Source organism: Portunus trituberculatus, chromosome 38 (genome assembly GCF_017591435.1).
Source record: "Portunus trituberculatus isolate SZX2019 chromosome 38, ASM1759143v1, whole genome shotgun sequence".
In the NCBI taxonomy this organism is placed as follows: Eukaryota; Metazoa; Arthropoda; class Malacostraca; order Decapoda; family Portunidae; genus Portunus; species Portunus trituberculatus.
In genome coordinates this window covers 15,421,041-15,436,100 of record NC_059292.1, presented here as the reverse complement: position 1 = coordinate 15,436,100, position 15,060 = coordinate 15,421,041, and the positions used below count along the sequence as shown (strand labels likewise).

The 15,060-nt window shown below is 39.7% G+C and overlaps 1 protein-coding gene across 1 annotated transcript in view; it reads left to right on the top strand.

Moving 5' to 3' along the window:
- The first annotated feature begins 4,223 nt into the window (after positions 1-4,223).
- Positions 4,224-15,060, top strand: part of LOC123515173 (torsin-1A-like) — a 94,729-nt gene continuing 83,892 nt past the window's right edge. The window contains exons 1-2 of the mRNA XM_045273681.1: positions 4,224-4,504; positions 11,115-11,218. Of these exons, the coding sequence (XP_045129616.1) occupies positions 4,291-4,504; positions 11,115-11,218 (318 nt within the window). The 5' untranslated portion in view covers positions 4,224-4,290. The remainder of the gene's footprint in view (positions 4,505-11,114; positions 11,219-15,060) is intronic.

Below are 15,060 nucleotides of genomic sequence, written 5' to 3'. Positions count from 1 at the left end.
TATCTACATGTTTTATTAAAAGTCATCCTGACAAAAAGTAACAATGGTTTGAAAGTTTTGCATGAGAATTGTGATGTTCAAGTAAATTACAGGGTACACTCAAATTTGAAACGTCACCAATGCAATTTTACGTTTTTTTTTTTTTTTTCTCTCTCTCTCCTTTTTATGTAAACATATTAAATTTTTTAGCATTTCACTAAAGGCACTGGTTACAATGAGACGAGTTTTCAATATTACTATTATGGTTCTAGTGACACAATAACAAATTTTCTATACATTATTATGGTGTAGAATTTTGTTAAGTTATTGCCAGAATGCATTATTTTTGTCTGGTTTTTTTTTTTTTTTTTTTTTTTTTTTTTTGTATGGTACGAGTAAGTGCGTGAGAAATTTTCAGGACGACTAAAACACCCTTGGTTGACTGATTGATAACTTTATTGTTGCTGAAGTGTATACTACAAGGTAGGAGGTCGGGTCATGCCAAGGAATATACAAGACGTAAGTTGTGGTGTGTGTTACAGTTCGGCGAACCAACAGATATCAACGGCGGTGCTGACATCTGTTGGTAGCGAATAGTTTCATAGAAAACGTTTTTAAGAGTAACTTATGAAGATTTCTTCCATGCTTCTCTTCCACCCCTTTTATTTTCCATCCATTCTTTCGTAGTTATAAATTTATAAAGCAAATAAAACAAGTGTGTGTGTATATATATATATATATATATATATATATATATATATATATATATATATATATATATATATATATATATATATATATATATATATATATATATATATATATATATATATATATATATATATATATATATATATATAATGAACCGCCGCCCACACAGCACAGCAGGGCCACCCACACCCGCATCCACTGGGCACGGCAGGGCACCCAAAGGTCCTTACTTCAGCTTCCAACGCTGCAACCGTAAACCACTATACTCAGTGACTCTCAATGACGGAGACAGGACAACGTGCAGGATGTGGGGTGGCAACGGGATAAGTTGACGAGGGTCCGTGGCTAGCAAGGGATGAGAGGCTATTTTTTTTTTTTTTTTTTTTTTTTTATAGCCAACAGGGGCCTGTGGGCTGGCATTTCAGTCCTAAGAATGTTTTATATATCTGTCATACGGTCCCTTATTGATTGTGCCGCCCCTGTTTTAATACAGTTTAGTGGCACCCAACTCTGTCCCCTGGAGCTTGTTCAGAATGAAGCCATGCAGATAATCTTGGGATGCCTCAGGACTGCACGGATTGAAGTCCTCAGAGCTGAACTGCACCTGCCGAGTATTATGTGTAGGGTACAGAAAATTACTACTTGTCACACAATTAGTCGATGCTATGCATGGGCTCTGACTCTCTAAAGGGATCACTGAGCCTCCTGTATCATGATCCTCGCACTTCTACAACACCATACCTCAGGAAGATCTTGGAAGTACTGACTAGTGTAGGTGTAGCCGAGGCTTGTATTAACGTTGTTATGTCACCGCTACAACCCGCCTGGAACCCTCACTGTGTCAGTGTTGATATTCACTGTCTGCATCAGCCCAAGAGGGACTGGCTCCCTCATGTGCTGCAAGACATGTTCATGACTAAATTGTCCAAGTACCCACACGTTCAGGCTACTCATGTTTATTGTGATGGGTCAGTTAATGGCAGCAGGTCTGGATGTGGGCTGTTCATCCGTGACTACATCTCTGCCAGTCTCTACACAGACATTGAGGTTTCCAGGTGGCTCCCTGCACCCATGTCTTCCACTAGAGCAGAACTGTATGCTGTACTGGAGGCGCTCAACATTGTGGCGCCTCTCCATAAGAATGTATATTTCTTTATTGAAAGTCAGGCTGCATTGTATGCCCTTCAATCCACCTCCCCCATGGACTGTGATCTAGTTAATAAGTGTCTTGATCTCATCCACGCCCTAGAAGGTGCCGGTGCCACGGTCCATTTCATCTGGATATCCTCTCATGTGGATATCCTGCTAAATGAAAAAGCAGACCACCTTGCTCAGTGTGCCCTACAAGATGACACAGTGAACTCTGGCACTGAGTACATTCTGGGTTATGTTAAGAGTAGCATTAAGGACTTTGTACAAAGTAGCATTAGTGATCAGTTGGAGCTTTATTGCCATAGGGACAGTAGCACTAGTCTTCACTATGCACGTGTCTCCCAGAGCTGTGCTTACTACCTACGGGAGACACACTGCATCACATGACAGGGTGGCAATGAGGATCAGATTAGGCTACAAATACTTTTGGGAAGTCAGTGCTTCTCCTGGTGTGTGCTGTGTGGTGTGTGGTGCACCAAGGGAACACACTCTGCGTCAGTATATCATGGAATGTCCTCACATTGCTGAATTTAGGCCACAAGATCAGCATGACTTGTATAGCCTCATTGACCATCTCCTAGACCAGTGGTTCCCAACCTTTTAGTGATCTAGTACCACTTGGAGGTCCTGTACAGTCGCCGCGTACCACCTGGTTCCAGAGAAACTCAATTCGATCAGATATTACTTTATTTACCATAATTTTACAAGTAGAACACACAAATGAACTAAAAAAAATTCAACTCAATGCGAGGGCTGCATCTGCTTCTTCTCCACCAGCTGGTCAATGCGGGGCATGACTTTGCTCACAGCACATCGGAAATCATTTTTGTGAAGTAAAAAATAACTAAAAATCGTTCATGACCCCGAAAGTGCTCGCGTACCACCTGGAAGGCCCTCGCGTACCACTAGTGGTACGCGTACCACAGGTTGGGAACCACTGTCCTAGACTCTGCCACCCTCAGGGATATACTCAGGGAATATCTTCAGTTTGCCCCCAGACTGTAGGATGTTTAGGCAATAAGGTGTATATATTTATTGAAATACTTGTATTCTTGTTGTGTATAATGTCTAGTGTTAGATTTTTGATACTTTAACCTTAAGTCTTTGCCCACGGGGTGGGTGGCAAGGCCCATCCTCCTTCTTTGTTGTAATTATTTATTAATTCAATAATAAATGTATCTCTCTCTCTCTCTCTCTCTCTCTCTCTCTCTCTCTCTCTCTCTCTCTCTCTCTCTCTCTCTCTCTCTAAGAGATATGCATTATTTAATATTCTCTCTCTCTCTCTCTCTCTCTCTCTAAGAGATATGCATTATTTAATATTCTCTCTCTCTCTCTCTCTCTCTCTCTCTCTCTCTCTCTCTCTCTCTCTCTCTCTATATATATATATATATATATATATATATATATATATATATATATATATATATATATATATATATATATATATATATATATATAGCTTTTGATTAGAATAATGTGTGATTTCATGTCACTGAGCATTGGAAAATAATCAATCACTGAAATTTTATTTCACTATTTGTTCCTTGTCATGCATTAAACGAGAAAAAGTAATCTTTTTGCCGTAATTTCTCCCAGAAACGTCCTACTACATTTCTTTCAATATTGTATAGCTATTTCACAATAACACTGTTTTCAGGTCTACATGACATATTTAGGAAACTATAATGTGGTTTACATAAGTTAAACCATCAGTTCTTTCTTAGTATTCCTCTAGTAATAATAAAAAAAAAAAAAGCGGCAATTTCCCATTGCACGGGAGGGCAATGGTTTGGGCCAACCGCTATAACTGCTTCATAAGCTCCGCCCACTTGCTTCACTTTTTTTAGAACAGCGGGATAGGTGCGTGGCGTCTTCATCAATATAACTTCCTTGGTTAAGTCTTAGATGCTGAGTAAGCCTTATTCAACGTGTGTAATTTCTGTGTGACAAAAGTATTGTTGATGTGTGTTAAGATCGCAGTTATTGATGGCTTGCCTGGCACTAACTGTATATCTAGGTCGTTGAGAAGATTACATGTGCGATATAGCCCTTGTTTTGATCATTTAAGAGGTTAAGCAACTTAATACGTTATGTTCTGCTGGAATGATTAGTGATTACCTAGATCGAGGTAGTGCTCAAGCTGGTTCTTCTAGCATGCTTGATTTTGGCCTTAAATCAGGCATGCCAAAGTTTATTGATAATTGTTCTTCAACTATTTTCTCATATAATTTGTGGCATGATATTCTTAATATCTTGAAACACCTCATTTCTCTGACAGAATAAAAATATAGTTACCCATAAAAACGTTTTCTCTAAATATATTAGTAGCCAACAGGTGGAAGCACTATCACTGTCTTCCAAATATTAAGGTGCAGTGTATCCTTTCTATATGTTACTTGAGGTTGAGAAGACGTAAACAACAGTCACGCCACAAGTCACGCCACCAAAATGAAGCTATCCATACCATATAATCGTCTTGGGTGGATTCTTGTTTGCTTGACGTTGTTGTTGAGGATACCAGAGAGTGAGGGATCGGTGCCCCTAGGAGTGTCAGCCCTTGGTGTGGCAGGAGCTGCTCTGTACGCGGGCTTTGAAAAACTCCGGTGTTCCTTTTATGAGTGTTGCGCCCCTCGGGCCCCTTGGATTCGACCTAATATGACAGGTGAATATTTGTTATTGTTCCCCAATCATAAAAGAAAATGAATTATACTCTCTCTCTCTCTCTCTCTCTCTCTCTCTCTCTCTCTCTCTCTCTCTCTCTCTCTCTCTCCGTCGAGTACACAGCCGTAGTTGCGGTAAAGGTCCAGCATAACTCTAGTGCCATAATTTTCATGTATTTTTTAGTAAAGCTACAGAACCACTGCTCCCCCCTTTTCCTCTCCCCTCCCCCCTTCTCTTCCCCAACAAGGTTGGGGAACTGTGGGGAATCGGGGGTTTTGGGGGGGAGCCAAAAGAGGCGAGATATGGCGATCCAAAAAAATCTAAGAACAAAAACCTAACCTAACGGAACCTAACCTAACCGGGGGGGCTGTGCCCCCCAGACCCCCCCTACAACACTAACCTAACCCTAACATAAACCTAACCTAATGTGACCGCCCCCCCCTTCAACACTAACCTAACCCTAACATAACCTAACCTACTGTATCCTTGCTTTGGGGCAGTTTCCCTCCCCCTACACCGGTACTCTTATAGCTCCACACAATATACCCTACCTCTACCAATACCCCTCCTCACAATACCTTAACGAAAGAATGAAGGTCCTGGCTGGTCCTCTTCTCCATTGTACACTGACTTGCATCGCAGGAGCGATGATTTCCCAGTAATCAAATTCGCAACCTTTACAACTAATGTCACTGGTGGCCATAGCTGAACTGCGCACACAGATGTCTCTGTGCACCTGTCTGCCCAGCTGTGCCCCGCCTACGAATACATATAGTAAATTCCCATTGGCGCAGCTCGTGGTGTTAAGAGGTGGTGGCATGTCATTGGACAAAAGAACTATAGACAAAATAAGAATCCTATTCAGCAGTTACCCACAAACCCCAGCTATAAACAAATGCAAGTCAGTGTACTCATTTCCGAGTGTGATGGAGCTCTGTGGCTCGCCGCAGCTTGCTGAACTTATAGAAAACTCGCACCGCACATTTGAAGGCTTGTGTACGACACTAAGGCTGAGCACTCACCAAAACTCTCACTGACGGTAAACACGTTATGTACAGTCAGCGCCGAAAGTGATGGCGCAGCATGTTTTTCGCTTCGCAACAAAAGAAAACTAGAAAGAAAGTTATTTTCATGGTATTTATCTTTCCTCTAGTACTTGGTTGGGTTATCATGCCTCTTCAGGCAACTCTAAATGTTTTGGAACAGATAAAGCCAGGTTTTGTAGGAATGAAGGCTCCAGGTTTTCCCAAATCTGGATTTGGTTGACAAGTTTGTCCACTGTGGAGGTGTCACGGCCACGTAAGCGGCGCTTTATCAAACTCCAGATGTTTTCTGTTGGGTTTAAATCAGGGCTATTACCTGGCCAATCTTTGATGTATTCAATGTTGACCCAGTCAAACCAATTTTTGATCAATTTGGCAGTGTGAGCTGGTGCACCGTCTTGCATAAATATTTAACTGTTGCATTTAGTGAAACAGTCCTCAAGGTGTTCGGCAAGAAGCTCAAGATAGCGATCTTTGTTAATAGTGACATTTTTTGGCAACACTACCAATGTCCCAGTGCCATGATACCCAAATGCTCTCCATACCATAACATTTGCTGGGTGTTTTACAGTTCCCTCAGTGTACTTAGGGAGGTAAGGATCTGAGCCAGGACGTAGCCTAACTTTCCCTCCTCAGTTGCCAGTCACTGTAAAAGTTGCCTCATCAGACCAGAGAACTGTTTTCCACTTCTCTGGATCCCATGCTAAATGTTTACGGCAAAACAACTGCCTTTTCCTCTTTTGTACCACTGTTAAAATGGGTTTCTTTCGTGGTGCATGATACCGGAATTTTAGGTCGTCACGAAGGCGTTTCTGAATTGTTCGCACTGAGACTTCCTGAAGGAGCCTAGGGTTCTTTTCCTTGAGTTCTTTGGCACTGATGCGTGGTTCGTTGTCCACTTGATGCTTCAGTATCTTCAGGGTCCTTGTAGATGTGACACGAGGCCTCCCAGTCCTCTTCTTCTCAGAAGGCGGCGGGACACTCCCTCCCGCGTCCCTGTATTTTTTCGTCCAACTCTGCACACTACAGAGTGTAACACCCATGATAGCAGCAATTTCCTTATTTCCTTTTCTTACTTGGCTCAGGGTACTTATAACTGCAATTTGATCTTTTGTCAGCTCCTTCCTTGGCCCCATTGCTACGCACAAGATAGGTTAGCAATGCAAACTTTGTAAGAAAAAACACGTGGTGCAACATAGACACTCAGACACACCCAGCCCGTATGAAGTAATGCCTCACACTGAGACAGTTACACTTCATCAGCTGCTCAAGGTCACGTGTATGAGCCCACTATTTACGCGCCAACAAAATCGGCGGATTTGATCCTTGTTGCTAGGGGGTGGTTTGATTCCCGCCGAAAATTATGGCGCGGGATGTTTCGCGCCATCGCTTTGGGTGCTGACTGTATACTGCACTGTGCTATACGTATTATACAGATCGGCGTGGAGCAGTGATTCTAGAGAAGAACCTATTTTTTTTACAAGCTTTCACAAGACATTTTGTATACAATTAGTTTGAGTTAAGTTTGGTGAGATGAGGTTAGGTAAAGCACGGTATTAGGGGAATCAGTCTTGATTTCGTGGTGAAACTGCAGAATAAGATCTACCATTTCACCACCAGCCCCTTCCCAACACCAACAAACTTGGGGCAAGGGGCAGATTGGATGAGGAAGGCCCAGAGCTGGTTTTTGCTATGGGCAATGTGGGCAACCCCACAGGGCACTATCTATTTGGGAGCGCGCAAGCGCCCTCAATAAAAAAAAGGTTTTTCTCTAGAATCACTGCTCCACGCCGATCTGTATAATACGTATAGCACAGTGCAGTATATGTAACATGTTTACCGTCACTGAGAGTTTTGGTGAGTGCTCGACCTTATTATGTCCACAGTAATAAAGTAAACATTCTAGGTACCTACCAGAATCTAAGTCCGCAATTGTTGTCTCCGTTTTGCTTCCCGGAGCACACTGAGCCTGAGTTAGATTAGGTTAGGTTAGATTTTTTTTTTCGGAACGCCATATCTCGCCTCTTTTGGCTCCCCCCTAAAAAGCCCCGATTCCCCACAGTCCCCCAAGCTTGTTGGGGGGGGAGGGGAAGGAAAAGGGTAAGCAGTGGTTCTGTACTTTTACGCCCCCCCAAAAAAAAAAGTGCACAGGAAAAAAAACTTGCAAGTTTTCTAGACTAATACTTCTCATTTTCAAATCATGTTGGTGCAGTGGGCGCTGATGCACCTCTATTATCGCTTCAACTTGTTGCTGAGAGTTATACAGATTGTGCATGTCTGTGTCAGAAAAGGTGATGGGAGAGAGGAGAAGGGGATCAACCTGCTGCTGTAAAGATAGAGAGTGTCACTCAGAGGAAAAGCAAGGGGAAGGGGGGTGGGGGATAGACTGACACCACTGCATTATTGTAATACCATAATATTATAATACCTCTTCTCCTTTCCTGGCGGAAGGGCAAGAGGGACAGAGGAGGCACCAGTGGATTGTTGACTCAGGGTGCAAAACTAGCGTGGACCGCCTCTGGGAAGGCCTAAATACATAGACCAAATTTGGATTTGCAAAAAAAAGTCTAAGGCCAAATTTGGTTAAACTTGAAAGAAATCCCTAAAATTCTGATAAAGTTTTTATTATTTAAACAAACCCGACCCAACAAATGTAACCTGCCGTAACTTAACATTATGTGATATAACGTAACATAATGTAATGCAATCTAACATAATGTAATGCAACCTAACATAGCCTAATGTAATGTAATGTAACTATCTAATGTAATGTAATCTAACTTTACACAACTAAACCTAATGTATTATAACCTAACATAATATAATGTAACCTAACATTCCCAAACCTAATCTAGCGGGGAGCAGGTTTTGCTGTTAGCCCCGCTTGACTCTCTTGTGATCAGTTACAAATCCATAATAGGTTGCTAAAGGCTACTGGAATACTACTTATATGTATTAACATATTTATATCAGATGGATAAGCGGTGGAGGAGTGCAGTGTCGGGGATGGGTGGTGTTATTGCCGTGGTTAGACTTTGTGAGTATGCTCAAATTTCAGAGTGTTGTCCTGGAGGAACATTAAACTTTTGCATATTAAAACTTTCACAGACATATAGTACAGTAAGAACACTACCTAAGCATATTAAGTGTGGTGTGTACAAAACAGATTAACCAACTTCTTTAAATGCCTTACAGTGTTGTTACATCAGTTAGGGATATTTTTCTGATGGTTTAAAACTTTCTCAATACTGTTCATGTTATAATTATGGTTAATCTACCTTGTACTCTATACACGCCACACTTATATGCCTAGATAGCCTTCTTATTGTACTATGTGTATGTAAAAGTGTTAATGCATAGAAGTACAATGTTCACCTAGTACAGTGCTTGGAAATTTTAACTGAAAGTAATTTTCTGTTGATCTTTGTTTTTTTTTATATGCTAGTTACACTACCTGTATGTATGTGACATTAAAATATACATCTTGCTTGGACAAGTATTTACAGTTTCTCAGTTATAATTATACCTAATTTCTTTGCCTTTTCATTTATGGGCACAGGCAGTATGGGTAAGTCAGATATCTCTCAGTAGCTACGCTGTACCTGTCATGGAAGATTGCTGCTCTGATTGTAACCTCAGTTTGCGAAACTTTTCACTCCTACACCTCCTACCCATATAGTATGTGTTGGTACTATAGTAATCGCTCGTGAGTCGGGATTATAGCAGCCAAGGCCCTGCCATATACACGGAATTTCCTCTCGACCCCTTATGAATTGAGAAAAATATGTACATAACCCAAATGGGTAAGAAAACAATGCATGAAAGCACATTAAATGTATAATCTGATGACGCATCATCATGCACAGAAACAGTAGGCACTGTGGGGAAGAACACCACAAACTTGCCAAATAGCGTCACCATTACTCGAGCTGACTGCGGGTGAGAGTGGAGTTGGCCGGCAGCGGGGGTAGGAGGGAGCAGGACAACAAGGGAGTAAATGTTGCTGCCTAGAGGGATCGAGGAATCACGCGTGCAGCAGGTTTGAATATGCTTGGGGGCAGCTCTGGATAGTAGCATATTCTGGATAGTGGCGGTCCGGATACGCAAGCAATTACTTTATTTCAGTAGTCTTTGTCAATCTATTATGGATTTGTAACTGATCATGAGGAGAGGATGTCAAAGGGGTGCAGAGGTTAGGTTAAGTTAGCTTAGATTTCTTAGGATTTTTTTTTTCAAGTTTTCAAATATGGCATCTTAGAACTTTTCAACAAAATTTGGTTTATTCTGTCTTTCCCCCATTCTAATATCCTGCTTTCCAACAGGTCTCTAAGTTTACTGGTGTCAGGGAAGGGGACAATGGGGAAAAGAAGGAAAGCTTTATTTTGTATTTTTAACATTATTATTGCAGAATGTGCTTTTCTGGTGGATATGGGTGTGGTTTAGTGATTCTAGTCCCTTATTTACCATATTTTAGGTGATTCTGATAATTTGCTCCCCAGAAATTATTATTTTTTGTCTTCCCCCACCCATAAACTGCATTCCCACAGGTCCCAGCTTGGAGTTAGAATGTAGATGGCAATTGTCTGCTATTATTTACTAATGTATTATATTCATACAAAGTATTTTGTGAAGGTTAAGAAGAATATAGATGAAAATTAAGATACCAGAGTTATACTGGACTTTTACCAGTCTCTTTTAGTTAAGTAGTGCATCACATGCCTTTGTCTAATTGGCATGATAAAGGAATGCACCATTAGAAAGTAGACATTTTTCCAATACACTTCTTCAATACACTTTCTATTGCAAATTACTCCTTTAATTCTTCTGCTAATAGGAATTTTCTTAAGCATGGAATTTTTCTCGAGGCTTTCCAACCAACGAATGCTAATTTTGAACAATCTTGACAGACAGGTTTGATTTCGTCTGGTTAGGTAAGTTTAGGCTAGGAATGTATTTTAATGCTTAACAAAATTTCCTGTACAGCAAAATTTTTAGGGCGCTAATCAGATATTACAAGCAGTCACAGCCATGCATGAGTGGTACTAATAGGTGAAGACCGAGGCAAGAATGACCACTCCATGGTGGATGGTATGCCAATTCAGTACATTTGTATGGAAGTGAATTAAGATATTTCTGACTTAATCCATAGTGTTGACAGTTTGAAAGGGACAGTAATAAATTCGGTGGTATATGTTGCCAATGTAGGTTCATATTATCTTGTATTAGTTAGGCTAGATTGAAAACTTTGCTTTTTTCATTGAAAACAATTATGGAGAATAATTTTTGATAAATGTTTGGAGTCTTGTTGATTCTTGGCATGTTCTAGCTTAGAGAAATTTCAGTCTTTTATTCACTCATTCTCAACTAGGTGACTGTAAGAAAAATCTGTACTAAGCTAAATTGTCAAAGACGAAGAACAAGCATGTGCACTGTGTAAATGTAATCACAGTAACTAGATCAAGGAATGATATTACATGCTTACTTAGCAATTTCCAGGGAGGCAGTATTCTTCTTTTAATATATAATTATTGCTGTTTTTTGTTGTTACCTATTGATATATTTTTCCAGCTCTGAACATTGCTCTGATCACACGTTTGCATGGGCAGCACTTGGTACAAGATACAGTGACAAAATCACTGAAGGCACATCTTCAGAATGATCAACCTGCAAAAGTAAGATGAGCAGTAAATGGATAGGTAGAATGGCTAAGGTGGTTAAGTACTGTATCCCAATGTGGTTTGGCCACAGGGAAGGAAGATAGATTATTTGATTATATTATTATCACTATGATATGCTGATGGAGTGAGTGTAAAAGGACAAGAAAGAGAGAATACTGGATTACCTGAGGGAATGACAGGATTAAGATATGTAAGAGCAGGGAAAAAATTCACACTTCTCACAGCTATTCTTTTTTCGGTAATCTTAAGAATGGATGTCATATATCATCAGGTAGATAGTTTAACTAACCTATTAGAAATATGTAAAAAAAATAAACTACACATTTAAAGTCAAAACCATTTCAATATGTAAAGATTATGACACCACATTTTGGACAAATGCAGATGCAGAAACTTTTTATTATTGTGCTTTTTAATCACTAATTCTAGAAAATTGTAGTTCAACAAATTCAAATACAAACTGCATCTCTGCCATTGCCTTTGAAGTAGGTTGCTTTTATTTTGAATACTACTCAGGGAATTTATTAGTTAAGATATTTTTTTCATTATCAAACAATAGAAAAAAAATATCTTCTATATCATTCATTGCAGTTGTATTGTTACATAGTTCAATTATTAATAGATGATTTTAGGAAGTTTTGAAATTGCCTTTATTGTTTGAATATATCAATTATATTTTTAGTGATATTTATATTTTGAATATTAAAAATTTCTCATATTATGCTGCATTTTCTGAAAATAACAAAGCAAAGTATATACAAGAAGGTTTGGATTCTGCAAATGTAAACACATTGATTTGAGTTAGATTTGTCAAATGTGATAGCGACCCCAAATGTTTTGACACCTTCCTCAATTTTTCCTACATTAACTTCTGCAACAATCGCAGTCTTAAATCTAATTTTCAATCTGTGGAACACCACCTCTCCTCTACTAAACCTAATGTTCTTCTCACTGAAACACAGCTGTCAGAGGCTACTTGACAGTAGCCCCTTCTCTGTTCCCTCTTACTTTCTCTATTCTTATTTTCGTTCCAAAACTGGATCTATGTGTGCATCTGTGTGTGCAACGACTTGACTTGCTCTCGTGCCCCCTCTCTGGAATCTTCCAAGTTTTCCACCATCTGGCTTCAACTCAATAGTCACTCTCTAAGTTCATCTGTGCTGTCTATCTCTCTCTTAATTCCTCTGACTATAGTAAATTCTTGGACTATTTAAGTTCCAAAGTGGAGCACATTCTGTCCCTCTACCCTTTTGCAGAGATCTCCATTCTTGGAGATTTAAATGTTCACCACCAGCTTTGGCGTTCCTCTCCCTTCACTGATCATCCTGGTGAACTAGCCTTCAACATTGCTATCCTTCATGACCTAGAGCAACTAGTGCAACACCCTACTCGTATTCCTGACCGTCTTGGAGACACACCCAACATACTTGATCTCTTCCTCACCTCTAATCCTTCTGCTTATGCTGTCACCCTATCTTCTCCATTGGGCTTCTCCGATCACAATCTCATTTTTGTATCTTGTTCTATTTCTCCAATCCCTTCTCAGGATCCCCCGAAGCGGAATTGCCTCTGGTATTTTGTAATGCGGGGAAAAAAATAAAAATTAATAAAAAAAAGTAATAAATTATATAGATAAATAAACAAACAAATTATAAATAAATAAATTACTTACAATGAATAAAGAAAAGATTATTAAAGAACTTTAAATTTATTTTGAAAAACATGGTAGCGGTAACTGTGATCAAGGCACTGGGTTATAGCTTTAGAAGGAATTACCACTGAACAAATTCACACACACTACAATAAATCACTGGAATAGTATTAGATTATCTTTATCTCCCCACAATCACGTTTGTCCTTTACAGTCCAGTTCACCAGAGAGATGATATTTCACTCACAAGATACATACATAAGAAAAATATTACATGAAAATCACTACACAGTCTAGTCAGTGTTGACTCATGGCATTACAGGCTGCTGTAACTCCCCTCACATAAACATCCCACTCCACTTGTCTTTTAGGTGAAAACAATAAAAAAAAAAGAAAAGAAAACACTGTTCTGGGAGATGTGTACCGAAGGGTGACACGATCTTCACCGTCTTAAAACAATGCCATGGCAAGTAAAAACACTGGTAATAGTTAGCCTAACCATAAGCCAGCACACACACACACACGGATCAGGCTCACAGACTACGTAGCCGTATCTGTTCAGTCGAAAGGGGAAACTGCACTGAATGAACAATTTGAATATATATATGTTACACCACGTTTGTGAAATTGCCCATTTCATGAAATGGGCAAACCCAATTCATGAAATGAACCTAACCTAACCTAACCCAATTCATGAAATGTGCAATGGAGTGGCCATTTCATGAAATGGTTAGGTTAGGTTAGGTTCATTCATGATTTTTGCCCATTTCATGAAATGGGCAATTTCACAAACGGTGTATATATATATATATATATATATATATATATATATATATATATATATATATATATATATATATATATATATATATATGTTTTTATATAAAAATTTATGCAAAAATCTACGGAGCGAGTGTAACACTGACCTGTTCAGCCAAAAGGGGAAACTGCACTGGTCTGGCTCTATTTCTCACGCCTCAATGACCCTGTGTGTGTGTGTGTGTGCTTGGACATTAAAGGAATGCCTTGCTAAAGCACCTGTACTTGCCAGAGGCCAAACTAACCTACCTTTCACAGTTACAACTGACATGAGTAACACCCATGTAGGCAGTTTTCTCAGTCAAACTCAAACTGATGGCAATGTTAAGCCTCTTGGCTACTTCTCTAAAAAATTAAATTCCACTGAAAGTCGTTATTCAGCCATGGATAAAGAAGCCCTTGCAGTAATCCTAACATGTCCTTATTTCCATCACTACTTATGGGGCACAAAATTTACAATCCCAACTGACCATCAGCCCCTCACCAATTGGGGGGACCTGAGGAAGTATTATGCTGATTTTCCCTGGAACGATTACTGTTTCCGTGTCAGAGACCCATTTCTATGTGCTGAACGCTGAAAAGGCATACATTCCTCATTCTTTTTCTCAACCTAAATCTTTTAAACCTTGGTTTAATGAAGCCTGTTTTCATGCTATACATGATAGAGAGGTTACCCACAAAAAGTACTTGAGCCTTCCATCATCTGAATCTCACACACTTTATATTTCTGCCCAGAATCATACCAAGTCTGTTTTTCAACTTGCCAAATACTCCTTCATAAATAGAGAATGTCAAAATCTTTCAAACTCAAACTCCCCTCGAGACTTCTGGCATCTAGCCAAATATATCTTCAATAACTTCACTTCCCTCCTTTATTCCATATTGGCACTACTCCCATCTCTTCTGTCTCTAAAGCTGAACTCTTCTCTCAACTCTTTGCTCACAACTCCACCTTGAAGAATTCTGGGCTTGTCCCTCCCTCTCCTCCTCCCTCTGACTATTTCATGTCTTCAATCAAAATTGTTTGTAATGATGTTTTCCATGCCTTCACTGCCCTAAGTCCTCAGAAGGCTTATGGACCTGATGGGGTCCCTCCTATTGTTCTCAAAAACTGTGCTTCTGTGCTTTTACCTTGCCTGGTCAAACTCTTTCAACTTTGTCTATCAACTTCTACCTTTCTTTCATGCTGGAAGTTTGTCTACATTCAGCCTGTTCCTAAAAAGGGTGACCGTTCTAATCCTTCAAACTATTGTCCTATAGCTTTAATCTCTTGCTTGTCTAAAGTTTTTCAATCTATCCTGAAGAGGAAGATTCTTAAACATCTGTCACTTCACAGTCTTCTGTCTGATTGCCAGTATGGCTTCTG